Below are 27,414 nucleotides of genomic sequence, written 5' to 3'. Positions count from 1 at the left end.
TGTGGTTAATGAGAAAGTCAATTTATTGGCGGACTTTCCATTTTACAACTTCATTGAGAAAGATGAGTGCTGTATATTATATTTCGAATTAAGTCGCTATAAATAATTTACCCTTCAAAGCCTTTAGCATTATATGAAATATGATACAATACCTATTTTAGAAAATGCGTTCGAAATCTCCAAAAAGTGCGTGTAGTTTGAAATACATTTTGTTTTGACAAAATCCGAAGGTGATGTATTCCATATATACCGTTATTCGAGCATTCCAACCTATTTTTTTCAAGACGATTTATATTTTATTGCACATACCTCTTCATTGTCACTAAATTCTAAGGAATATTCTCTACAAATCTGTGCATTGTCTTGATGATACAGCACTTTCTTATTCTTCAAATGGGGTCCGGTCCTATTATCTTTTTCCTTCGTTCAGAGAGTCGTAAAAAGTTATTCCACATATTGTTGCGCGTTTCTAAGGCGGTTATGAAGTAGAAGTGCCTTAGTCGGAATAAAAGTGCTTCTTGAAGAACATGGGTGTTTAGTTAGACGGATTGTGCATGGCATGGTACTGTGATATACTGATAATTTAGCACAGAAAGTTTTGCATGAACCACATCCGGAAGGTAAACACTATAAAAAAGAGAGCTTACGGCTATTCGGCGAGAAAACATTCAATGGCTTTAAAACGAAACTGTTGATACGCATTAGCGCTATCAGCAGGTGCGGCACGTTATTGGCATTTTTGAACGACAGACGCGCTTCAGCGATGCCCACAAGCAAACAAAAATTAAGCGAAATTTTAATATGAAACGCTTTGTAGTGTTTGTTAAGGGGACAAGGGCGCGGATGAATAAAAACTATACGACGAAATTTACTTATCAAAATTTTTGTTTTGTTATTTTGTTCTCATTAGCATTTTAACAACTAATGAGCATTGAGGGGATGTGGTTTTTACTACAACAACAATAAGAAAACTAAATAATTTGCCACAAAATAACGCACAAAACGGCAACAACAAAAGTGAATATATGATAAACAAACAAGTGTTTTCTAATGTGGATAAGGGTGTCGGTGCGCAGCTGATGATAATGTTGATATGCAAAATAGCAACCGCGTCCAGCAACAACAACACAACACAAGTGATAAGTAACAAGAGCGTAGTAGTAAAAGCGACAGTGGCGAATACAAATTGTATCGCTTGCTTTGGTGACTCGTTAACTGGTGTACGTTCAATATGTATGTACATATGTGTATGGGTGCGCACGTGTATATATTTTTAATACATTTTAAGTATTCAAAGGGGAGATTTCAGATTTTTTAGATCGCTATACATAAGTAAATATATCTACATTTGAGAGTATGTAGGTATGTACTTGCATTTCTCCGTTACTGTAGCTTTAATACGTTGTTTATATTCACTTGTAAACATATGTATGTACGTACGTAGCAATATGTAACGCTAAGCGAACGTTATTCCAAGGTCAAAACGTTTACGCAGTGTGGGGCAATCAACGTTTAACGGCCAAAATGTTTATATGTATGTACATATGCACATACATATTTCACTTGAATGTGCACATAATTGAGGTAATAGTTAGAATTTAATCGACAGCTCAGCTTAAAACAAGCTTATTACAAATATATGGGAATATTGAAGTTCGAAAATAAACACTAGAACACAAGGAACTTGAGCTTTTAATCCATGTCTTCCACGATAGTCAGGTCTATGTAATCGAAGAAGGCAAGTCCACCGAATTCCTTAAAATTATATGGTGAGTTGTTGTTGTAACGGTTACCCAAACATGCCTAAACCGGCAAGCCTAAATTAATTGTCATCTAAGTCATCTAACGGCAGGCCCCGGAAACGAGCTGTTTCGATAGGGTCGGACCAGACGGAAAAGGGTGTAAGATGAGTGGGATTTAGGGGGCATGCAACGAGGACTTCAGATTATATGAAAAAATGCTTTCTGTCGCTACAACAACAAAAACTACAAGTTGTATTGTTCCATAAATACTAAGCATTTGCGCCTAGCTTTAGCTTTATAAGAATATCACATTCCACACTAGCCGAATGACCGTTAAGCCACTGGGAAGGATCTGGGTTTTTATAGTATATATGTATGTATATCCGGTCAAGGACTGCCTTGTTTGTTTGTTTGCGGCATGTTTTATGCTGCCTTAAATTAAATAAATTAAAATTTTAAATTATTTAAATTCATTTCACTTGGCTTCATGCTGTAAAATCTGGTTTAATGACTATAGTAGCGATAATATGCAAATACATACAGTCAGCGTCATATTTCATCGTACGGTACTCTAAAATGAAAATTTCCGTTTTTAATCCACTCAAATGAAAAAAGTTCTTCTATAGATAAAAGAAAACTTGGAAATAGTATAATTTATATGAAAATTGATTGAATATATTTCAAAATAAAAATGATAAATTAAAAAAAGCTTAAATTGAACAATTTTTTTGCGTCATATTTTATCGTACGTTACACATTTATGTAATCAATATCTTTACTATTATGTTATACGCGATACATTTGTTTAGAAACTTAAAATATAGTAGTTTGTGGGTCTTTCATTCTATTTAGCATCGAAGATATGAGTGTAGCTGTAAAAGTAGTCGGTATTTTGTTCCACTCTTCTATTAAGCCCTTTTTTGAAGTGACACATACGAAATTGTATGTTTTTAAAAATTCTTTTTCATGTAATCGCTTAAGTATTCAATGGGATATGAGGTCCAGGCCTTGTGGAGAGGTGGGAAGCTGTTTCGCGTATTATATAGCATCCATTCGCGAACCAAATATGTAGTATGCTTTAGGTCGTTGAGTTGTTTTAAAACATAAGCATCAGTTAAGCCCATTTTTTTCAACTGACTGCTTCAAAATTTCTAATATTGGTCATTGTCAATTTTTCTTCTAATAAAGATCAGCTTTCCAACTCCAGAAACTGTCATACATCCCTTAAGAATCAAGTTTCTTGAACCATATTTAACAGTACATCGCAAATTTTTAGTAAGAAGCGTTGTATCCTGTTTTCACTAAACTTTTTATGGTCCATCATCGCCGAAAAGATTAAATATGCTTTCGTCTGTGAAAGCACTGTCTGTCAAATGTCAATACCCTTCTTCAAGTGCTGATTTGCGAAAGTTATACGTTTTCGACTGTTCGATTCAGATATAGACGGTGCTCATCGCGCTGTTGGTGATGACAATTTGAAGATAACCATTACGCCAAAATGTTTTCTGAATTGTATACTTGCTCAACCATATTTCCGAAGCTTTTTTCACTTCACTACATATTTCTGAACAGCTCACACGGCCATTTCTTCGTGTCATATCCCTAATTATGTCCTTCATTAAGTGTTCGCGCGCCTCTCGATCCATTTTTTTATTCTCTATTATTATTTTTATAAACAAATCTAGTATGTGCTGTATTGTAAACTTATATTTAGAGGTAGTCTTATCAATTTCTCTCATTGATTTTGCTTCTTTTCGTTATTATATCACAATTTCTCTAAAATCTGAGGAAGTTTCATATCTTTTCTCCATTATTGTCAAAATAGGAAATAACCACTGGTCCACTTCACAGCACGTGATAAACTGATTCCACTTTTATGTTGAAGCTATTTTTTTTTAATGATAACAAGAAACTCTTAAAAGTAAGGACAAACAATGCCGTACGATGAATTATGACGCACCAACTTTGAACATTAGGCCAACTTTTGAGTTTTTACATTTAGTTTGCAAATAATTTTTATAACTGGAATATGAAATATATTTTGTTTCTTATTTTGATCAGTTCATAGAAGAACTTTTTTCATTTAGATGGATTAAAAATGGAAAAATAGATTTTAAAGTGCCGTACGATGAAATATGACGCTGACTGTATATAATAACAACTATTAAAACATAAAAAACGAAAAAAAATGTGTTCTAGGAAAATGTGGCCAAGTTTATATGTATGTAAATGTCGAAGGTTAGCTAAGCAGTTAAGAAAATTCGGAGAGAATTCTAATTTGCATATACTTGCTCGCAAGCAATTGCTGCAATTGAAAGCAAACGAAATAAAAAAAAAAAACATATGTATGTATGTATGTATGTGCATAAATATATTCATGCATTTAAATAAACTTGCATACGTATACATAGAAATGGCTATGAGTATTGCGAAAAATGAGTGCAAAAAAGAGATGTGAGCAAACATGCCTCGAATAAGTTTTGTGAAATAATAAAAATTGTTGAAGAAACTCAAAGTTTGTAGGTAGGTAGATAGCTTTGCTACAACGGAGAGACAATCGTTAGACTGTCAATTAGCTGTATATACTGTGCGTTTTTTAGTCCAGTACAAATCAATTTTGTGCCGTACAAAATGTTGTATTAGCTCAATTAATGTACATATGTATTGTTTTCTTTTTTTTTACTTTGTATTTTGAAGTAATTGTGCCCAGCTATGAATCACAGCACCGCACAGCATTTGTGTTGATCACTTATGTATATAGAAAAGTAAACGAGACAAAATTTTAGATCTCTCAACAGATCTAGAGTTTGGAGTTTTTTTTTAATGTAGATTGGGCACATGTTCAATGGATTTCTGCTTATTTTTATGAGAACTCTTCGTAATGGTCTACGTGACGTGGGTTTCACGAAGTGAGTGAATCATATTTTACTAATATAAATAAATTCAGTTAGAATACCGAAACAAAATACAATTTAAATAACCTTGACTTATATTTTACAAAGCAATCTAGATTATATTATCATACAAATTTGATTTTTTTGCCAGTAAACAATTGGAATTTAGAATACATATCATAGTTAAAAAGTTAAACTATTTTCTTGTGCCATTTCGTGCCACCAACAAAAACAAACAATTTTTGTAGACGCTACAAAGTCACAATTCAATATTTCTTATACAATAATAACTGTAGAATTTAAATGAAAAATTAACAGATTGTGAACGTGCTTGAGATACCGTGTGAGATAAGAAATTATTTATGAAGCATATTAAGACATTTTCCGTCACCTTATGCATATTCACGCCAACTGATAGTAATTGTGAAATGAACGCGACGTCTTTTCAAGATATGTCTGTCTTTAATTTTATTTTTACTAAGAATACACTTACAACAACTTTCTTACTTACTAATTTACAAAAACTATATATCTTGATTGAATTTGTTCCGGTAGCATAGATTTTATTGCATGACGAAGTAGTAATTGAGGGCACCTTTCGTTCTACATTGCGCCTGACATACATACATATAACGTGTCGCATTTTAAATTGTACATTAATCGTGGGAAACTTTTATTTAATAATATTGTAGCAAGTTGATAACAATTTGCGTGCTTTTATTATATTTTTAGTGTATATGAACACTTTAGACAACAATTTAAGTTATACCAACTTATATGTATATAGAAAATTTTTATTAAGCTGCATAAAGCATTTTCTGATTTTTGGCTTTGCTGTCTTGATGGCATTTAAAATTATCCGCAAAACTCTTTTTGTGCTTTGTATCCTATAGAAAGAAGCCTCTTGGCGTGCATATTGTATAACTTTTGTCGGCATATGTATATAGTTATATAGTTTCAAACATCAGTGAGTTTATATACAATATATATATATTTACAACGTTGGTATGATTTGCATGTTCCTTGAGTAATTTTTGAACTTTACCATTTATTCTTTGGTAAGCTAGTGACTGTGTCATTGTAGTGAAACACTACATACCAACAACTATTGCGGAAATATGTCTAGGTCACCAGAGTATTTGAAGGTAAAATGAAAGGAGGCGTATGTAATTGGTTTTAACGACAAATTTAAACAGTGATTTTAGTTATAGATTACTAAATTCGATTTTATTAAAGTTGTGGCATAAAAATAATTTTGAAACTATAAGTTTGTACATAAATATATATTGTACATTGATATTTATCATTAAATGAAATGTTAAATAAATTTTTAAACTTTTCGATTGTGAGTCTAACGTCAAAACATTATGCTACAAATATTTTCAGCAATCTCAAACTAGAGATATCAACATTATCTTATCATACTATGCTATCCCACTTACAGTCGGTATGCTATACATATATGTATGTATGTATCTTTATAGTTCAACTTAATCTCCATAATTCAAATGCTTCTCTAACAAATCAACAATGTTGGTTTACTCAAGTGGAAATGTCACAGATAAGAACACATATAAGTGTATGCATTGTGTGCACATAACCGAGCGTAGGCAAGTGACCCTAATGTACACATTCCAAACAATACAGTCCAATATCACCTGTTTTCATACACCAACAGACAAGAGGTATAAATTACACAAGTTTCAGCACTTAACTTTATTGAATTCTTATTGAAATAATACAAGTGCAGAAAAGTAAAATCAATTGCCAACTCACCTTCAGCGAGCACATCTTCCACGGTCACACTTACACGTCCCACGGTAAACACTTTACCAACAAAACTGTTGGTCTCCTTCGATGTGGAGTGATTGTGCGAGTTATCCAATTTTTCATTTTTATCGAATTTTGAAAAGATCTTCTTCATGTTGATGACAATTGGATTGACCACACTAAGGTGGTGACACTGTCAACCGTTTGCGGATGCTGCACAGTAGTTAGTTAAAAAAAAACGCAGTACACGTTGATAATGGGTTGTCTTGCTATTGCAAAATGAATTGCGCATCCACCCGAAGTGGGTAACGAGTCATGCGTTACGGAGACGGTGGTGGCAACGTTAACTGGCTATGATGACGAAACGCCCACAAGTTGTGAATGCACCGCTTCTTTCCGGCGACAGCCTGACGGATCTAGTATATATTTAGAATGCACTCAAATATTTTTAATCCGATTTCACTATATTATTGACACTTTTTCAAAGTCACTGCCTATTCCAACAGCTGCTTTGCTTTCGCCAATTTTAATGGCAGAAAAGAAAGTTTTCTTTTTTGCGTTTTACTTCGTTTTTCCTTTGTACTTTTTGCAACTACTGCTATATTTTTCTCATGTTTCTGGAAAATTAATTTATTTGCTCTCCAAAGCAATATACACTTCCTAGCCGTTGTTTATGTTTAATATTTCAAATTGTTAAGACTTTGCTGGCAATGTCTCGAAAGAAAATCACAATAATCGAATATTTTCTTCTGCCAGCAATCGCGAACAAATCACAAATTTTGCTAGCTGACATTGACAGTTCTAATCCGTCTGCTGTCAATCTTCCAGTTTGCTTTGATCATGTTTCGTACTAAAGTGCAGAGTTGCTTAAAGAATGTTAAAACAAAATCAATAAGCTTGAATATAAATGTTACAGTCAGGCAACTCTGTATTGTCATTCAAAATAAGAATAACAGGAAACAAAACAAAACGAAAACTTAAAGTGATGTAGAAATATTGGTTAAACATTTCATCATAAATATTCCCAAATTTTGGTTTATGAATTGTTTAAATAAAAAATAACTAATTTTATTATAAACTCAGAAGGAATAACAGTGTAAACCGAAATTTAAATGTTCTTATCATTCTACTCTTCACCCGTTTTGGTTGGATTACTCTCAGATTCCTCTGAATTTGCAAATTACAAATTGGAAAAATGAAGAAAAAAATTACTAATAACGAAGAAAATCAAATTTATAAATTGTTATATATATTATTATATATGTTCACCAATAAATTATTAATATGAAATTATAATTTTTTGTTAATTTAGTACAATTGCAATTCTCATTATAAAGCCGGCATAATTCTGGCGATTTTCCATTTTGCGACTTGGCAACTCTATGCCAAAAGGTAAACAAAATCCTCGTGTTGTGCGAAACAGTTTGTTTTCCGCATTGTGTTAAAAATAAATAATAATAGCATGGAAAGTGTTAATATTGCAAAATATTTGTTAGCTTTAGAAAGTTTAAAATTCGTTGAAGATGAAGGTAATTCAATCATTTATTATATTTTTAATAATAAATAGTATTTACAACGTAATATATTGTAGGCGGTAATGATAAAACGAAAAAAGTGGAAATCTCTGACGATGAGCACCGTTTGGAATACAACATTACAATATTGCAGAAGTTTATGGCAGACAAAAACACAAGTTCTTTAATTAAAAAAAGTGTGAGTATACTTAACGCTTCCTGGTTGGAAACTGAACAGCTTTCACATCCCATCAGTGTTGCTGAGGATGATAAAGAGTTAGTTTATGTTGTTTATATGCAATGTCTTCTGCTGGAAATTGTAAAAAATGTAAATTTCAATAGTGAGGCCAAAGAAGATCTTGTATCGACACGTCATATCAGCCTCTGTATTGAAGCAGTGCAGGATTTGGCCAAATATGCGTTACATAGACAGCTGCATGCCACATTCTATGAAATAAGTGTCTTTACAAATGAACGCAAGTCGCACGGTTGCCATTGTGATTTCCCATTATTGTTATTGTCCACTGAGGTATTTGAGCAACTCATTAAAATTAAACCCTTTCACATGGCCCATGCGTTGGAGACAGTTATGCGTGATTACATTGCGGCTATATTCAGTCTACGTTTAGCAAGTGTGACGCAAGAATTCACGCTACAGGAGCAAACTCTTAAAGCATTACAAAATAAATTAAATTACATATGGTTGTATGTGAGTAAGTTGGAATTTCTAAGAACTATTATGTTACTGAAGGGTATACGACGTGCACCGGCTGCTTTACAAAAGCAATTACACCACGAACTCTTACAGAAATTACTTTCTAAAGATGGCTTTACAACATTAGTAGCTACGCTGCATACAGCGCAGTCTACAAACGCTAGTGGCAGCAGCGCGAAGCGAGCGATGCTTAGTGATAAACAAGTTTTCGAGATTATCGCGAACATTGTCGCCTTTCGTGGACACACGCAACGCGCTCAAAACACATTGATAAGGCAAATATACCAATTTCTTAATACTTGTTTACTAAACGAAAATGCGATGATAGACTGTATGGGCGCCGGACTGTTATCACTACGACGACTTTACGACTTAAATGAGGTAAACAAGTTGCAGATAAGTGATATAATTGCAAACAACTTCACTAAATTTAGCCAACCAGCGGACGTGCTAAACGGTTTAATAGTGATGGAACATAAAGAGCTTTCATTACTTATTGCCCTAACATATCAGCTCTTCTGCAGTTCAACGGTAGAGTGTTTACCCACTGAACTATTGACACCTTATCTGCCACTAATATTACAAATGTATCATCACATGCCCCATGGATTTTTACAAAAGCAACAGCTAGCAAGCATTGTAACGCGCTGTCTACACAATTGTACGCCGGATGAACTGCTGCAAGTAGTTGTAAAATTATATAAGCAAACATTCGATGACAACTGGCAGCAGCTACATGCGCGCGTTATCATCTATCCCAATGTGGAACAAACGCAGCTTACCGTAAAAATAGCCAGCAGCGAAATGAAACAAGAGTTCAGTCCCTCTTTGGCTGTGCCAGAGCTTTTAATGAACAGCAATCACAACATACTCACCTACCGCATATTTATGATACTCCTACAAGAAATGTCCAATATTTTGGATGACGTTGCGTACGGACAGCATGAAGCACAAATTGAGTTGTTGCAAACCGAAGATGAGTTAATTACCTTCCTCAACTCCAAATACCCAGTTAAAGTGGAAATTTTACTCTCACTCAACACGTTAATCTCACATCAGCCACTTAAGTCGCAAATCTCGGAAAATATTGCAGATTTCCTACGTTTCTTACGCACACTACTGCAAAAACGTTTGAACACACGTAATATGACCGCAGGAAGTGCGCAACAAACCGAAGCTATGGATCAAATTTTACTTATACTCTTAACCTTAACGCAAGAGTTACTCGAACAAACCGAAATGCACCAGGAAACATATCGTGAACTTTTACCCGCGCTACAAAAACTACAAACGCAAACACCCAATCAGTTAATTAAAGCACGTATTAAGTGTCTACACACACTGCTAAATGGTGAATTCAAGGCAAATGCGGCACAGCAAACGAGCGCCTTCAATACAGCGCGTGGGCTTGTCGAGTCGCAGGAGTCACATTTGCAGGTCTATGGCATACAAATGTTGCTCGAATTGCTGCGGCAACGCGACAGTGTAACGCTCGCCAATACACACTTGCTAATTGCGTTGGCGTTGAGTACGCTCAAAAATCGCGAATCTTACACGTTTCTGAATTGTGTGCGCTTGTTTGTGGGTTTAGTGCATGTTATGGAGACGGAAGTGTTGGAAACATTAGCCGATGAATATCTCAATGAGCAGACGAGCATCGACTATCGTTTGGTAGTGGGTGAAGCGATGCTTAAAGTGGCGCAGGAATTGGGTGTGTGTGTGAAATATGTCAATGTATGGAATAGAAAATGAAATATGCAACTTTCACCCACAGGTCCACTTTGCTATAAATACAAGGATACGCTGCTGAACTGTTTTATGCATGGCGCGCGCAGTGCACTCAACGAGTTTCGTATGTCTGCATTCTCCAACCTTGCTCAGTTGGCACGCATACTTTGCTATCAAGTGCAACATTTTTTCCAAGAGGTACATACTAGATATACCATTAAGTGGATTATTTAAAAAAATTATTTCTCTAAAATATTATTTCTCTGCACAGCTGCTCAATCTCATCGATTACGAGCTCAGCACTGGCAAATATCTGCCTGCCAAGCGTGCTGCCACTTTGGTGTTATGTGAACTTTTGGCGGACATCGACAACTTATTGGACTTCGAGCAGATGTTGCTGCCAATTTATCGTGTACTGCGAACAATCGAAGCCGATGAAGATGCGGATGCGAAAATGCGTCAACATGCGGCAAATGGTTTGAGTACTCTGGCGACAAAATGCAAAAAGTTTTTGTTTCCCGAGGCGCAACTACAAAAGGAGATACGCATATTTGGCATCAATGAACCAACAACAACAAGGAGTGGTAATACAAAAAGTCATATTTTAGAATTAAACTAGCGTATTTTTCGCACTTAGTTATTTTTAGTATTATTTATTAATTTATTGTTATTGTCACTCGTTGGTGTTTAGCAAACTAAAATACATACATATATGCTGCATGGCAAACAGCAAACATTTAAATGCGCTGCAATTTACTAATTACTAATATACACAAATCGTATATGGACAGACATTTGCGGCACCGTTATTTTTACATATATGTGCAAAAAGTTGTCAAAAAATGTTTTTTTTTTTTAACAAGGGGCCACAAGTACACAACAGGAACACATACATTTCAACTAGTTAGTAATTACAATTGACACTATTTAATTAGCATTTGATATCGAATTCCTTTTCAAGCTTATCGGCAATCATTTTGGCAATAGCCAAACTGCTGGTCGCACCCGGTGACGGTGCATTACGGCAATGCAGCACTTGTTGTGCCAAGGCACTTTCGCCTTCACCCTTGTCGAAGACGAAATCATCCACTAGACTACCATAGCTGTCCATGGCTTGTGCACGTACACCAGCTGGTCCATGACTTATGTCGAATTCATTGATTTGTGGTATGTACTTTTGCAGTTCTTTCGTTTGTAATCGTATAAAGAGTGATTTAGTCATTTCACCCAAACCGAATTTCAAATGTCTGCTTGCCATTTTCAAGAAACCGGGATGACGCACAGCATCGAATAATTCCAGCAAATTTATGTCACCCCAACTAAAAAAAGAAAAGCAGACGAAATGTGAGATAAAAATGAAACGTTGCGTGTTTAGCATATTCATGCGAAATTGATAAATGAATTGCTTGCATAACCGCAATTTTAGTACAAATAACATAAAACACTTAAAATACTTACGTATAGCCTTCACGCTTGAATGCCAACACAGCATTCGGTCCCAGCCACACAGAGCCGTCCATGCGTGGTGTGAAATGCACGCCCAAGAATGGCAGATTCGGATCGGGTACGGGATAAATATTGCCACGCACCATGTGTTGTTTCTCCTTCGAGAGTAACAGGTATTCGCCGCGGAAGGGTATAATGCGTGGATCACGTGGACAACCTGTCATTTCGGCCAACTTGTCCGATTGCAGACCGCCACAGGTGAGCACATAACGTGTACGTACCTGTTGGTGTCCACGCGCGCCACGTATTGTTACCGGGTATTTGCTGGCATCGCCATCGGTGGTTTCTAAGAATTTCGAAACCTGCAAAAAAATGTTGATTTTATTATACCTGTTTTTTTTTTTTTATTGTTTCTGTATAAATATGCGCATATTTACTTGGAAATTGAGGTGCACAACACCGCCAGCCTGTTTGAAGTCTTGCGCATAGTATTGTGTGACTAGGCCCCAATCGACAATGCCCGTATGCGGACTGTGTATGGCCTTAACACCTTCACAGAATGGTTCAATCTCTTTGATTTCTTTGCCATCAATCAATTTGAGATCGGGACATAAATTCTTTTGACCACGCTCATACAAGTCCATCAAACGTTCAACTTCATCTTCACTTGTGGCCACAATCAATTTGCCCACTTTCTTATATGGTATCTTCTTCTCATTCAAGAAGTCGTAAGCCAAATGCATACCCTCCACACATAGCTTAGCCTTCAGTGAGCCTGGTTTGTAGTAGATGCCAGCATGTATAACACCTGAATTATGTCCACTCTGATGTACGGCCAATTTATGCTCTTTCTCTAGTAGACCAACACGTAAATGTGGATGTCGTAACAGTATTTCGCGCGCTGACGCGACACCTACAATACCACCGCCAACGACAACCAAATCATAGTCACTTCAAAAAAAAAAAACACACAATATACAAACATACATAAGTAAGTACATCAATTGAATAATCACAATAAAAAATAATTTATTTGTTTTTTTTTCGCACTTGTACATGTGTAATTCATGTCATATACATACTCGGTTTGTGTGCTCCTCAAGCGTCGCTGTCCCGCCGTCGCTATAGTTGGGGCCGTCGTCAGTTTTTGTCCCAACACAATAGTGCCCCTTATACTTTTTATTAGTTGTGCCATTCTCGCAGGGAATTTTCACTTTCTCTTCGAGTACTGAAATCGATTCCTCTTTAAGTTCACGTAACTCACAGCAACCTGCGTTGACCTTGTTGTCCTCTTTCAATCTATGTAGTTGTAGAAAATATTTTTATTATATCTACATATGTATATGAATATGCTCGGCTGTTCTCGACTAATCGCGTTGACTATTGCTGTTGGCGCGTGAGCTTTTCGCGAGAGTAGAAAATCGACTGAAAGCACGTCACCTAGCCGTGTTGGTCTACCGCCCACCAAAATCCATCTGTAATACATTCAATCTATTGAAGTGTTGTTGGAAGTGTGTGGATGTTTGTATGTGTGCAATCCCAAGAGATTTTTTATTGATAACACGCGTAAAAAAAAATTGCGAATCAGCTGTTGCCCCGGTACAGATGTGAACATTGCCAGATGGCGTATAAATAGTTGTAAAATTTCGACATGCAGATTAATCGAATTGATATGAATCGTTGTTTTATAAAGAGCTGGTACAAACGAAAAAAAATATATTTGGGGAAACTTTAGTATAGTATCCCCCGATTTCAGGGTTAAAATGGGTATGGTTGGAAAGAGGACGATCTCCAGATTACGAATATATATAATAGTTGCCGCAGGAGACTTATAGTTTTCGAGATATTCGCATTCAAAGTTGAAAATTTCACAAATTTTATGTGGCGATATTTCGATTATTAGTTAACTTTTAATTTATATAATGCGCTTATTACACACTAACACTTCACTAAATTGTTTCCACATACTTATTTTATATCAATTGGTTTAATATTTGCTTTAAATAAGCATTTTAATTTTTAAACAATTTTGTTTATATGCACAATAACCAGGTTGACAGATATCATGTGTTGCCATAACCAAACAAATGAAAATAAAAATAATAATCTTTCGCGTATTGCTTTTTTCTGTAATTGCGGCCTTCGGCCGCGCTTTTGGAAAATAACTCTGGTCCACCCAATATCATGGTTTTTCAAGAAACAGGAATAAATGTACTATAAATCATGTAATTTTTTTATTAACTTTTATTCGTTTGTAAAATATGTAGATTTGGCAACACTTGATATCTGTCAACATGGTTATTGTGCATATAAACAAAATTGTTTAAAAATTAAAATGCTTATTTAAAGCAAATATTAAACCAATTGATATAAAATAAGTATGTGGAAACAATTTAGTGAAGTGTTAGTGTATAATAAGCGCATTATATAAATTAAAAGTTATGTAATAATCGAAATATCGCCACATAAAATTTGTGAAATTTTCAACTTTAAATGCGAATATCTCGAAAACTATAAGTCTCCTGCGGCAACTATTATATATATTCGTAATCTGGAGATCGTCCTCTTTCCAACCATACCCATTTTAACTCTGAAATCGGGGGATACTATACTAAAGCCGACCCATATATTTTTTTAATTGATTTTAATTAAAATTAATATATATTTACCATTTGCATATACATAAACTTAATTGTACTAATTTTTTTAAATTTTTATTTTTCTAGTTCAAAAATTATCGATAACTACTTTTTTGAAGTTAACGATGTCATCACTAGACGTCAAGCTGATTGTTTGCTCTACCTTGACATTTGTTTTGAGACTGAAACAAAAACATTATTATTATGTTTAACAAAAATATAAACAAATAATTGCGAAATTTGTTAAAATGCCAGCTTTTTGTACTGTACAAAATTGTGGTGATAAATATGGACACGCGGACAATATATCCTTTCACAAGTTAGTAGTATAAAAAATCATATCCAAGCAAAGTGTGTTAAGCGTATAATTTTTTTACAGATTCCCATTTAAGCGGCAGGAGTTAATGCAGAAATGGCTTGATTTCGCACAACGTGGTCCCGATTGGCAACCCTCGAAATGGAGCGCCATTTGTAGTCGTCACTTTCGTGATGAAGACTTCAATTGTGCAGCCGATCGGAAAATTTTAAAGAAGACTGCGGTACCATGCTTGCGAAACCTAAAATACGCGCAGAACATAGAAAAGGTGCACAGGGAGCAGAAGCATACTGAAAATACTGCTAATGAGAAAGCAGAGAATCAAAATACTGCAAAGATTGCCGTCAACGATCCACTACCCGTTGCGGAAGCATGCAATGAAACAGGCGTGGAATTCGATGATGAGGTGGAACAGGTGAGTACATGCAAAAATAAAATATCTCACTAAATGATATATGACATTGGCTTGAGCTTTTCAGCGCCTGCAGACCACACCTTTACAAAGTTCCCCAAACGCACCGCACAAGTTTAAATGCCGTCTGTGCGGCAGTGCCTGCTCAGCTGTGGTATCATTTTCTACAAATTTCGAAATTTATGGCATGATACAGAAATGTTTTCCCACACTCAATATACAAAAAGACGACAACTTGCCCAAAGAAATGTGTCGCTTGTGTCTGAAACGCGTAGAAAGCTTCTCGCGCTTTATTGACAAAGTGCTCGAAACACAAAGTGAGTTACAGCGTAAATATCGCACAGAGAAAACAAACAGCAGCACACGTTTTGCTGAACGCCCGCTTAAGGTGAAGCAAGAGCCTGTAGTGCGTGTGAAACAGGAGCTGCCAGAGGGTTTTGACAGTTTTCTCTCGGATGATCTGGATATGGGTATGGATGAGGGTTGCGAGCAGGAGCACGACACCGATACGATTGTTGAACAAAAATATGATTTCTGCGATTTTCCCATGTTGAATGCACAGGATATAATCAACAATTGTGATATAATGGAAATCATAAATTTAGATGATCCATTTATAAACATACCGGATGATGACGCCAATACGAATTGTGAAAATAATGCACAGAATCAAAAGCAACAAGAGCATACAATGCAACAGCAACAACAAGAGCGGCATAAACGTAACTTACTAAGTGCGCATGAGTTGCTGCAAAACCATTTGTTAAATGAGGAACACAATTATGCTTACACCACGGAGGATATGAAGGAAGAGTGTCAATTCAAAAGTACCTATAAGACAGAGAAGACTGATGGCGCCGAATGTGAAGATCAGGCTGATTTTATGGCAAATGCGCCAACAGAAGATGAAGAGCAGTCGGCTTATGCGGGCGATGAGCAACATAACGGTGTTAATGGTGCGGCCACTAGCCTGTATAGTATGTATTTAATTATTAGAAAATATTAATTTAAATATTTCAAGTAATTTTTAACTTTCAGAAGAAAACTATGTCCCTTCCAACTTGCATTTGGAGCATGCTGCTGCCGCAAACGTGGCGAAGTCAACAAGCAACGCCGATACAACAACTTCACCAGCGTCCGATACACGTTCTACAAGACCCATAGTAACTTCAGTGAGTGAACTCTCTGACGCAGCAATAACATTACCCAATCGGACGGTCGAGGACCGCACGCGTGCCGAAAAACTCGTTGTCACCGCCGTGGATGACATACCCATACCACCGGCACCAACCAGTGACGCCGCAGCCGCAACAACAAAAGTGTGTGCTCCCGCAACATCCACAGTGGCAATGAAAACACATGCGAAACCAAATATTGTTGTGCTCGACGAGAGTATAGTGAAATCTTCGAATGCCTTCCAATTGCACACCTGTCATACGTGCCATTTGAAATTCTTCAGTGTAGAGTCTTTAAATCAGCATTACATTGTAGCGCATCCACCACAACCACAAATGCAGGAGCAGCAAGCCACACAAATGCGCGTCGAGCAACAGAAGTTGCAAGATGTACAAATGCAACAGCTACAACAACTCATGGATCCTTATACAGCACAACCACATAATTTGCTCACACAAAATCAACACTATCAACAGCAACCACACCAACACCAACAACAAGAGCAGCAGCAACAACAGCAAGCGGAGCGTTTGCCAATGGTGAGTGTGCCGGGTGACTATGTGTGGAAGTATTACGGTGGCGCCACTGATGTCGGCAGCGATGTGTACAACAACAATCGCAAATTGGAAAAAGATTTCGACACGAACACTGCCTGCACCGCCGATCTACATAAAACGAATGACACACACGCCTTCCTGCAGCCAAGCGTATTTGGTTTTGAGCATGCAAATGCGCCAAATTGTGCCGCTGATGCCGCTGCTGCTGGGTTGATTGGCGCTCCGAACGCGGTGAGAATACTCGAAATGAAGCGCACATTTCTGCGTCAACACGATCCATTCAGTAGTATGGCCAACATACAAGCCGAATATGTGAAAACCGCTTTAAATAGCAATGAACCAACAAAATCGGATAGCGTTTGCGCCGCCACAAGTGTGCCACCTGGCGCAGTGGAGCATACTTTTAAAATACCAGCAACATCAACGTCGGCGCGCATGCTCAAACCGAAACGCACCAAGCGTCGCGCGCTGCTCAGCAGACACATCAGTGCGCGCCTTGCAGCACTCGAACGCAAAATAAACGCTAAAACCACGCCGGATATTGTTGCGGCCGAGTATCGGCTGCTGGGACGACGCTATAAGCAGTTGCAGCTCGAATGTGCATCACTGAAATTACAAATATTGGAGCGGCAAATGAAAGTCACCAAGTCAAAGTCAAGCGCCGCTGTACGCTTCCGCTGTCGCATTTGCTTGGCGAAATTCAAGAGCATCCAGCGTTTGCTGCAGCACAAACGCACACGCAGCCATTGGGCGCGGCGCCGCACGGTGCCCAAACGCTTTGCCGCCACCTGCTGCGGCTGTGAGAAGTTCTTTCGTCACAAAATCGCTTTGCACAACCATATGCGCTACATCTGTCAGGCGCTGCCGTTGCGCTGCTTCAAAATGCAAATGCAAACGTTCAAGTGTCGCTACTGTCGCTGCAGCACATTCAATCATTGGCGCCTCTATCGCAGACACGAGGTGAAGTGTAAAACGAGCAAGCAACGCAGAAAACAACATATCCGGCAACGTGGCAGACGCGGCGGCCGTCTCCACCATCATCAAGCGCAACCAGTCACAGTGCAACCGCCAACGGAGTGCAGAAAGGAGCGCAGCGCCGCGCCGAATTCACCGCATGCCGTGCGCCCATTGAAGCACAAACACCGCTCAACTGACGCGATGCGTGATTATGCTTGTCCGCTGTGTGCTAAAGTGTTTGCCTCCGCTAACCGCCTTAGTCAGCATCGCATCACGCATAGCGATCAACGGCGCCACCAGTGCGCGTTGTGTGAGCGCGCCTACAAGCGGCGCAACGGCCTAATGCAGCATGTGCGCGCCTTCCATTTGAAATTGAAGCCGCATCAGTGTGTGGTGTGTCAGCGCGCGTATGCACTCAAAAGTGATATGTTGCGTTGTCGGCATGCGACGGTCAAGCGCGCGCGTGTGCAAGATATGGCCTGCAGTGGCGAGTAGCCCCCTGAAGCGCCATTTAATTTGGAAGAAATTAGTATTTATTATAAGTATATCTGTGTTAGTTAGCATTAGTTGTAGTTACTTTGGTTTAAAATTGTTTTTTCCTGAACGCGAAGTACGTTGTCCAAACCTATTTATGTTATGTATGTCCAAAAAGGAGTAAATTCCATCTTTATATGCGTATAATTTAATATTTCTAGCAATAAGCATTAATTCTAGTTATTTACGTACATATATAAATGTATATGATTGCATATTTTATTAAATAAAAGTCAAAGTTATGCATAAGCAAAAGAAACAACCTATTAACCACTGCGTATTCATTTTCTCATTTGACGCCCTAAGGTATGCAACACTAAATGCCTGCACACCAGATGCCGCCCTATGCGTGAGTTTGCTGTGTGCATGTGTGCGTGCGGCATTTTTGCATCCACCTACTGTGCACTTCTGTGCGAATGGTGCTTCAGCGGCAAATTCAACTAAAAATGAAAATTTCATTTCGTGGCGTCAGCCACGACGCCGGCAGCGCTGCCACGTGCATTGTGGGTCGTTCTGGCAAATCAGGGTATTTCGGAGCGATTGGAGTAATTAGGTGGATTTTTGATATTTTTGTATTATTTTGATGAAAATATTTTTATTTTTATAAAAAACTTTTATAATAAAAAAAATTAATCATTTTTATAAAAATAATAATTATTTTTAATAAAAAAAATCAATTATTTCTATAATAAATTGTAATTGAAATACACGATTTTAAGAAAAAAATAATTTTAATAAAAAAGTTTTTAACAAAAAAGTTTTATAAAAAGTTGTATGAAAAAAAGTTTTTAATAAAAAAGTTGTATGAAAAAGTTTTTAATAAAAAAGTTTTAAATAAAAAAGTTTAATGAAAAAAAGTTTTTAATAAAAAAGTTTTATAAAAGAAAAGTTTTTAATAAAAAAGTTTTTAATAAAAAAGTTTTATAAAAAAAAAAGTTTTATAAAAAAAAGTTTATAAAAGAAAGTTTTTAATAAAAAAGTTTAATGAAAAAGTTTTAATAAAAAAGCTTTATGAAAAAAGTTTTTAAAAAAAAGTCTTTAATAAAAAAGTTTTTAATAAAAAAGTTTAATAAAATAGTTGTATGAAACATTTTTTAATAAAAAAGTTTAATGAAAAAGTTTTAAATAAAAAAGTTTTATAAAAAAAGTTTACGAAAGAAAGTTTTTAATAAAAAAGCCTTATGAAAAAAAGTTTTATAAAAAAAAGTTGATGAAAGAAAGTTTTTAATAAAAAAGTTTTATGAAAAAAAGTTTTAAATAAAAAAGTTTAATAAAAAAGTTGTATGAAAAATTTTTTAATAAAAAAGTTTAATGAAAAAGTTTTAAATAAAAAAGTTTAATGAAAAAAAGATTTATACAAAAAAGTTTATAAAAGAAAGTTTTCAATAAAAAAGTTTTATGAAAAAAAGTTTTTAATAAAAAAGTTTAATAAAAAGTTTATAAAAAAGTTTTTAATAAAAAAATTTAATGAAAAAGTTTAAAAATAAAAGTTTTTAATAAAAAAGTTTTATGAAAAAAAGTTTTTAATAAAAAAAAGTTTATAAAAAAGTTTTTAATAGAAAAGTTTTTAATAAAAAAGTTTTATGAAAAAGTTTTTAAAAAAAAAGTTTTTAATAAAAAAAGTATATAGAAAAAGTTTTTAATAAAAAAGTGTAATGAAAAAGTTTTAAATAAAAAAGTTTAATGAAAAAAAGTTTATAAAAAAAGTTTTTAATAAAAAAGTTTTATGAAAAAAAGTTTTTAATAAAAAAAGTATATAGAAAAAGTTTTTAATAAAAAAGTGTAATGAAAAAGTTTTAAATAAAAAAGTTTAATGAAGAAAAGTTTTATAAAAAAAAGTTTATAAAAGAAAGTTTTCAATAGAAAAGTTTTATGAAAAAAAGTTTTTAATAAAAAAGTTTAATAAAAAGTTTATAAAAAAAGTTTTTAATAAAAAAGTTTTATGAAAAGAGTTTATGAAAAAAAGTTTTTAATAAAAGAGTTTTATGAAAAAAAGTTTTTGATAAAAAAAGTTTATAAAAAAAGTTTTTAATAGAAAAGTTTTTAATAAAAAAGTTTAATGAAAAAGTTTTTTAAAAAATAGTTTTTAATAAAAAAGTTTTGTAAAAAAAAAAGTTTATAAACGAAAGTTTTTAATAAAAAAGATTTATGAAAAAAGTTTTTAATAAAAAAGTTTTATGAAAAAAAGTTTTGAATAAAAAAGTTGTATGAAAAAGTTTTTAATAAAAAAGTTTAATGAAAAAAAGTTTTTAATAAAAAAGTTTTTAATAAAAAAGTTTTTAATAAAAAAGTTTTTTTAAAAAATGTTTTTTAAAAAAAAGTTTTATAAGAAAAAAGTTTTATAAAAGAAAGTTTTTAACAAAAGTTTTATGCAAAAAAGTTTTTAATAAAAAAGTTGTATGAAAAAGTTTTAAATAAAAAAGTTTAATGAAAAAGTTTTAAATAAAAGTTTTTTTAAAAAATGTTTTTTAAAAAAAAGTTTTATAAAAAAAAAGTTTTATAAAAAAAAGTTTGTAAAAGAAAGTTTTTAATAAAAGTTTTATGCAAAAAAGATTTTAATAAAAAAGTTGTATGAAAAAGTTTTAAATAAAAAAGTTTAATGAAAAAGTTTTTTAAAAAAAAGTTTATAAAAGAAAGTTTTTAATAAAAAAGATTTATGAAAAAAAGTTTTTAATAAAAAAGTTTTATGAAAAAAAGTTTTTAATAAAAAAGTTGTATGAAAAAGTTTTTAATAAAAAAGTTTAATGAAAAAGTTTTAAATAAAAAAGTTTAATGAAAAAAAGTTTTATAGAAAAAAGTTTTTTAAAAAAAAGTTTATAAAAGAAAGTTTTCAATAAAAAAGCTTTATGAAAAAAAGTTTTAAGAAAAAAAAATTTTAATAAAAAAGTTGTATGAAAAATTTTTTAATAAAAAAGTTTAATGAAAAAGTTTTAAATAAAAAAGTTTACTGAAAAAAAGTTTTATAAAAGAAGTTTATAAAAGAAAGTTTTTAATAAAAAGTTTTATGAAAAAAAGTTTTTAATAAAAAAGTTTAATAAAAAAGTTTATAAAAAAAGATTTTAATAAAAAAGTTTTTCATTAAAAAAATGTTTTTAATAAAAAAGTTGTATAAAAAAAAGTTTATGAAAGAAAGTTTTTAATAAAAAAGTTTATAAAAAAAAAGTTTATAAAAAAAAGTTTTATTAAAAAAAAGTTTTATAAAAAAATTTATAAAAGAAAGTTTTTAATAAAAAAGTTTTATGAAAAAAAGTTTTTAATAAAAACGTTTAATGAAAAAGTTTTAAATAAAAAAGTTTAATGAAAAAAAGTTTTTGATAAAAAAGTTTTTTATAAAAAAGTTTAATGAAAAAAAGTTTTTAATCGAAAAGTTTTATAAAAAAAGTTTTTAATAAAAAAGTTTTATAGAAAAAAGTTGTTTTATAAAAAAAAAAAGTTTTTATAAAAAACGTTAAAAAAAGTTTTTAATAAAAAAGTTTTATAGAAAAAAGTTGTTAATAAAAAAGTTTTATGAAAAAAAAGTTTTGTAAAAAAAAGTTTATGAAAGAAAATTTTTATTAAAACAGTTTTAATAAAAAAAGTTTATAAAAAAGTTTTTAATAAAAAAGTTTTATGAAAAAAGCTTTTAATAAAAAAGTTTTATGAAAAAAAGTTTTTATTAAAAAAATTTTATGAAAAAAAGTTTTTATTAAAAAAGTTTTATGAAAAAAAGTTTTTAATAAAAAAGTTTTATGAAAAAAAGTTTTTATTAAAAAAATTTTATGAAAAAAAGTTTTTAATAAAAAAAGTTTATAAAAAAAGTTTTTAATAAAAAAGTTTTATGAAAAAAGTTTTTCTTAAAAACAATTTATGAAAAAAAGTTTTTAATAAAAAAGGTTTATAAAAAAAGTTTTTAATAAAAAAGTTTTATAAAAAAATTGTTTTTTGAAAAAAATGTATAAAAAAAGGTATTAAAAATTTTTTATTACCCAAAAACTTATAAAAGACTAAAAAATTGGGTAATAAAAAATAGTTTTTATGAAAAAAATTTTACAAGAGTTTTAATTCCTTTTATGTTATGTTTTATAAAATATTTAAACTTACAAAATTTTTGTATAATTTTTTTAAATTTAAAATAAAATATTTTTTATAGTTTTTTTTTTCAATTAGAATAATACATATTTTACCTTCGTGTAGTATATAAATAAAATTGCACATTTAATAAGATACATATATATTTTTATTGAAGATTTTTATTATTTTATAATATTGAATTATTTTGTTTTTTACTGCTGATAGCATACACTTGAAATAATTATTGTATTGTAAATATACAGACATACTTATTGTATATAATATTAAGCTTGGTGGATATTTTAACATAGTTATAGTACTTAATGTTTGTATTGTATGTATACATATATAAATGTTAAGAAATTTACATTTTATAATTATTTTAAAATATAAAACTTAAAGCTAAAAATAGATTTTTTGTTTGTAAATACAAGGCAAACGATAATAATATTTAAATATTTTTGTTGTTTAAACTTTTTGAGAAACAAATTTAATTTGCAAATTATTATTTTTGTTTTAATTAAATGCATATTTTTAACGCGCTAGTTTTGCAAACTCATGTGTCAAATATAAAATTTGGTTTAAAAAAATATTAATAGTGTTGCAAATTAAGTAATAGTGTTGCAAGTCAAGTTAATATCTATATATTTTTTTATTCTTAACACACAACATTTTGTTTGGTTATTATTTATAAAAAAATATTGTTTTTTTTTTCCTAGCACTCAAAGAAAAGTTGAAAAAAAATTAAGTTCAAAACAAAGAAATCGAACGAAAAATGGCACTAAAAATACATACATATTTATATATATTAAAGAAAAAATAAAAATAAACAATTCTACATAAAAAATATTGCAAGAAACCCAAATGAAAATGAAAAGAAGAAAACTTAAAAGAAATTGAATAAATTATGTTTTGGTTTTAAAAGTGCATAGCTATGTATGTATGTATGTATGTCTATATGTAGGTCGTTAATTGTACGTTACACGATTATAATTACTATAGAGCTTATATTGTTTATAGTGCGCATTATTGCTTTTGACAAGTACATACAACTAAATGCTTACGCTAAACGGCTACAAAATGCAACAACAACAATTCTGCAGTGTTGAATATTTTTTTTTGCGATTTTCTTTTTTTAGTTTAAAATAATTTTTTAAAAATACATACAATAATCAAAAATTGATAACAAAAAATAAATTTTTTTTTTATTTTTTTAAAGAAAGAACGAAAACAAATAAAGAAATAATAATAAAATTATTTTCTAAAAAGTAATACGCATTCTGAATATGTTTACGTTAAAATGAATTATACGCTTGTCAATTGCTTTGCTAAAATGTTTGAAAAGCTATAAAAGTGTATTCTAAAAAAATAATTTTAGATTTCAAAATAAAAAATTTAGAAATAATAAAAATATTAAAATTAAAAAAATATTAAAATTAAAAAAAAAAATATTAAGATTAAAAAAAAACATTAAAATTATTATTATTTATCAAATAAAACTTTTAAAATGCTAAAAATATTTCAATGTAAAATTGAAAAAAATTTAAATTAAAAAACTCATAAAAATATTTATAATTTTCAATAAAATCTTTAAAAATTTAAAATGTCTCAAAGATAAAAAATGACAAATTACAACAACATTTTTCACATTTTTGCAAAAATTTAATATTTAAGTTTAAAAAGTTAAATTAAATTCAAAAAATTATTAAATGTTTTAAATTTTGCAGCAGCTTAAATGAATTTTAAATATTTCAAATGTCGAAAAATTACTATATTTTTGAACGTTTAATGAAACAAAATTAAAATTAACAAAAAAAAAACAAAATTAAATTTATAAAAAAATTTAATCATAAATAAAAAAATAAATTTTGAATAAATCGAAAAAATCGAAATTTTAAACGCACTTTTAACACTTAAAAAAATTAAATGAAAAAGCTTTTTGGTAAAAATGGAGATAAATAAAATGCATAATTAAAATTTTCAAAACTTTCAGTAAAACTTTTTTTAAAAAATTTACAATAATATAAAAGAAAAAATGTTTTGTTCAGTTTTCAGAATTGCAGTTAGTATAAAAATTTACAAAAAATTTTGCTAATTGGTGACGCTGACTGATACTTTTTTAGACTTTTCAAAACTTTTTAACAGATTTTTTTTTTTATAAAAGTAAATTTATTTTAGAAATTTCAAAAATAAAATTTTGTGAAAATTTTCAAACAATAAATTCTGACAAAAATCACAACAATTATTCCAAAAGGTTTCAAGAAAAAAAAATTTGTTTTAACTATTTTCGAAAACGTGTTTTTGAGCGATTTTTTTGTTAAAATTACACTTCTACCCATGACAGCACACACTAAAGCAAAGCAATTAAGTTTCTCGTGAAGGCTTAAAACAAACTAAACTTAGTATTGGCGCTCTTCAGATACATAATTTGGTATCAATACTTGTTAAGCTAAAAAAGTATTTATGCACTTTTGTATATATGTTTATATCAACTTTTTTTTTGGTTTTTTACGATTTTCTGGCGCACTTTTAAGCTTTGCTGCACGTAAAATGCTACATTCATATTTAGTTTCAATTTTTGTTTCACTTGTGTTTGTGTGTGTGTGTAACTTATAAATTATTTATGCGATATGCGATGTGTGTGAGTGGTTCATATTCCTCCTCCTTCTACTATTACTGACCGTTCTGCTAAAACACCTGCGCATCCATCCAATCAGTACGTTGCAGTGAACTGCCGTTTTTTCCTTAAAATCTACAAAGTGTTGTTGATGATGACGATATTTCTTAAAAGTTTCCCGAAATGTACCCCCCTTACGTTCCCCCTCCTCCGCGCTACAATTTACTGAAAGATCGCTGCACGCTGTTGGAATTGTAAACGTCGGTTGGCACGTTCCTCTTCCTCGCGACGTCGCTCCTCCTGCTCTTGTCGTATCTCATCGTGGAACTTATTCGATCGCAGTTGTTGTTCGATTTTAGCTTCGAAGAAATTTTTCGCACCGGTCACGCCGACCTCCTCAACATTGATTTCGGTGAGACGCGCCAATTGATTGAGTCCGGAATCGGTATCGAGCTCACCGGCTTGTGCCTTGCGGTAGATCAACAAGAATTCGCGGAATGAAATCTTACCATCGTGATCCTCATCGACTTCGGCGATCATTTGCTTGAGTCCCAAGTGAGTTTGTGGGGCGCCCAATTTTTCCATCATGAATTTCAATTCGGTCAGATCCAAATAGCCGTCATGACCAACGTCGTATCTGGAAGTAGGTGGAAAATGAAAAATTTTGAAATTAAAATTTGAAATTTTTCGGATTATTTTAAAAAGTAAAGTATGTATACTATAGAAAAACTATAAAAAGGGCTTATATGCAGGGACTAAGGTCGAACTACATGTTTCTTAGAATATTAAGGGTGATCTATCTTGAATATCGGAATATAATGAATTACTTTGATATTTACTAAAATTTTCGGAATTGAAGAATACATGATCTTCTTAAGAACCCCGAAACGACATTCTAGGACCAATAAGTTGTTGCTTGGGTACGGTATTTCCGCCATATTTCAGATGAAACATACGGGTCGATGAAAATCAATTTCGGTGGATGCAGGCTCATTTTAACTGTCCTAAAGTGCCATAACAAGATCTTAAGATCTTGACAATTCTAATTATTCAGTTACTACAATAACTATCTCGACGTTCGAGGTCAAGTGGACATTGTCTAAACACCCAGGTCTACAGTTTGATGCTTTCTGAATTCTTCTCGTGAAGTTTTTTGAAAATGAAAATGAAAGCTAGCGATCTTCAAACCAATGATGAGCTCAAGGCAGTTATTGGTGCCAAAATCAGCGCTATACTGTCCAAGATTTTCGAAAACGTATTGCAGGAAAATGGATTCTTTTTGTACGGACAAAAATACATTTAATTTGAATAAAAAATATAAATAATAATTAAAAAAAATAAAATAAATTGTTTAAAAAAATATTTTAATTAAATAAGTACAAATAAATTAAATAAAAATGTTTCCAAAATAATTATTTTATATCTAAAGGAAAAATAAAACCACTCCCATAAATATAAATTTCTATAAATTGGCAGCATTACAAAATTACAGTTATATCAACCTTCCCTTTTTGTATTTGAATTACGTTTATTTGCAATAACAAAAGTAAAATTGCATCAAGTTGCTGGTGCCATCGAGTAACCAAAAAAAAGTCAGCCAACTTTTCGTTTGATTTAACGCTAATTGAAGACAAACACACACACAACTCTCTTATACATATATGCATATAAACAAATACAGAAGCAGACAAATTGCATTCGATGCATAAAATTGATGGGAGAAAGGCGCAATAGAGTTACATATGTACATATATGAAGTGTACATATGTATTTATAAATTACTACATTAAAATACGACATTTACAGTACTAACTATAATTATATACATATATATACCCATATCTATGTATGCTTCAATTGTAAATATTATTTCGTGGTTTAATATTGTGAATGCTTGAGTAACCGCAATTTAGGTGTAGTTGCATATCAAAATATTGTCTTTTCATTGCACATTTATATACATATATACATAAATAAATGACTAGATAATAGCAAATCAAAAAACAAACAACAAAAGCATCTATTACCGACAATGGTCCGAGTGTCGCGCCTATTAAAGTGTGAAATTTGTCATAGTGAAATTTGAATCTGAAGCTATTTGGCGAAAGTCTTCACTTGCACTTAGTTCATGTTGGTGTATGAAATCGCAATCGAGTTAATTAATTTTGAAAAAACATCATTTACATTTCTTTAGGTAAGCCCAAATTATTTTATAATAATTATGAAATCCCTTTCGACACAAAAAAATACAAAAAGGGTGTCCTTACCCTCACGATTAACAAAAATATACCAAAAGGGTGTCCTCATACGAGGAAGCGCGATAATACGGGCACATGGAACTTTTTGC

General features: G+C 32.1%; 5 protein-coding genes across 8 annotated transcripts in view; 2 read left to right on the top strand and 3 right to left on the bottom strand.

The window, feature by feature from the left end:
• LOC105210819 (uncharacterized) overlaps window positions 1-7,271 on the bottom strand; it is a 32,485-nt gene extending 25,214 nt beyond the window's left edge. Inside the window, exon 1 of one of the 3 annotated variants that reach the window (XM_011181968.3) lies at window positions 6,413-7,271. In XM_011181968.3, coding sequence (XP_011180270.2) covers window positions 6,413-6,560 — 148 coding nt within the window. In that variant the 5' untranslated portion in view covers window positions 6,561-7,271. The remainder of the gene's footprint in view (window positions 1-6,412) is intronic. The other 2 variants (XM_054228025.1, XM_054228024.1) reach the window with 2 other exon arrangements.
• LOC105210820 (uncharacterized) overlaps window positions 1-18,697 on the top strand; it is a 40,651-nt gene extending 21,954 nt beyond the window's left edge. Inside the window, exons 3-6 of the mRNA XM_011181972.3 lie at window positions 14,536-14,767; window positions 14,828-15,179; window positions 15,244-16,153; window positions 16,215-18,697. Coding sequence (XP_011180274.1) covers window positions 14,697-14,767; window positions 14,828-15,179; window positions 15,244-16,153; window positions 16,215-18,361 — 3,480 coding nt within the window. The 5' untranslated portion in view covers window positions 14,536-14,696 and the 3' untranslated portion in view covers window positions 18,362-18,697. The remainder of the gene's footprint in view (window positions 1-14,535; window positions 14,768-14,827; window positions 15,180-15,243; window positions 16,154-16,214) is intronic.
• Window positions 7,754-11,253, top strand: LOC105210818 (transport and Golgi organization protein 6). Its single transcript, XM_011181967.3, has 4 exons — window positions 7,754-7,935; window positions 7,998-10,346; window positions 10,410-10,561; window positions 10,635-11,253. Exons 1-4 carry the CDS (start codon window positions 7,869-7,871, stop codon window positions 10,980-10,982), a joined length of 2,916 nt encoding a protein of 971 aa, XP_011180269.1. The 5' UTR covers window positions 7,754-7,868; the 3' UTR covers window positions 10,983-11,253.
• LOC105210817 (L-2-hydroxyglutarate dehydrogenase, mitochondrial) lies at window positions 11,004-13,240 on the bottom strand. Its single transcript, XM_011181965.3, has 4 exons — window positions 12,892-13,240; window positions 12,247-12,760; window positions 11,822-12,171; window positions 11,004-11,682 (listed from the first exon to the last, which is right to left on the bottom strand). Exons 1-4 carry the CDS (start codon window positions 13,002-13,004, stop codon window positions 11,295-11,297), a joined length of 1,365 nt encoding a protein of 454 aa, XP_011180267.1. The 5' UTR covers window positions 13,005-13,240; the 3' UTR covers window positions 11,004-11,294.
• A 4,624-nt stretch (window positions 18,698-23,321) lies between the features above and the next one.
• LOC105210821 (EF-hand domain-containing protein D2 homolog) overlaps window positions 23,322-27,414 on the bottom strand; it is a 42,855-nt gene continuing 38,762 nt past the window's right edge. For both annotated transcript variants that reach the window (XM_054226762.1, XM_054226763.1), the window contains exon 3: window positions 23,322-25,704. In XM_054226762.1, coding sequence (XP_054082737.1) covers window positions 25,290-25,704 — 415 coding nt within the window. In that variant the 3' untranslated portion in view covers window positions 23,322-25,289. The remainder of the gene's footprint in view (window positions 25,705-27,414) is intronic.

Source organism: Zeugodacus cucurbitae, chromosome 3, assembly GCF_028554725.1.
Source record: "Zeugodacus cucurbitae isolate PBARC_wt_2022May chromosome 3, idZeuCucr1.2, whole genome shotgun sequence".
Classification (NCBI taxonomy): domain Eukaryota; kingdom Metazoa; phylum Arthropoda; class Insecta; order Diptera; family Tephritidae; genus Zeugodacus; species Zeugodacus cucurbitae.
Note: the sequence above shows the minus strand (reverse complement) of the source record. Positions and strands in the feature narration are given on the sequence as shown.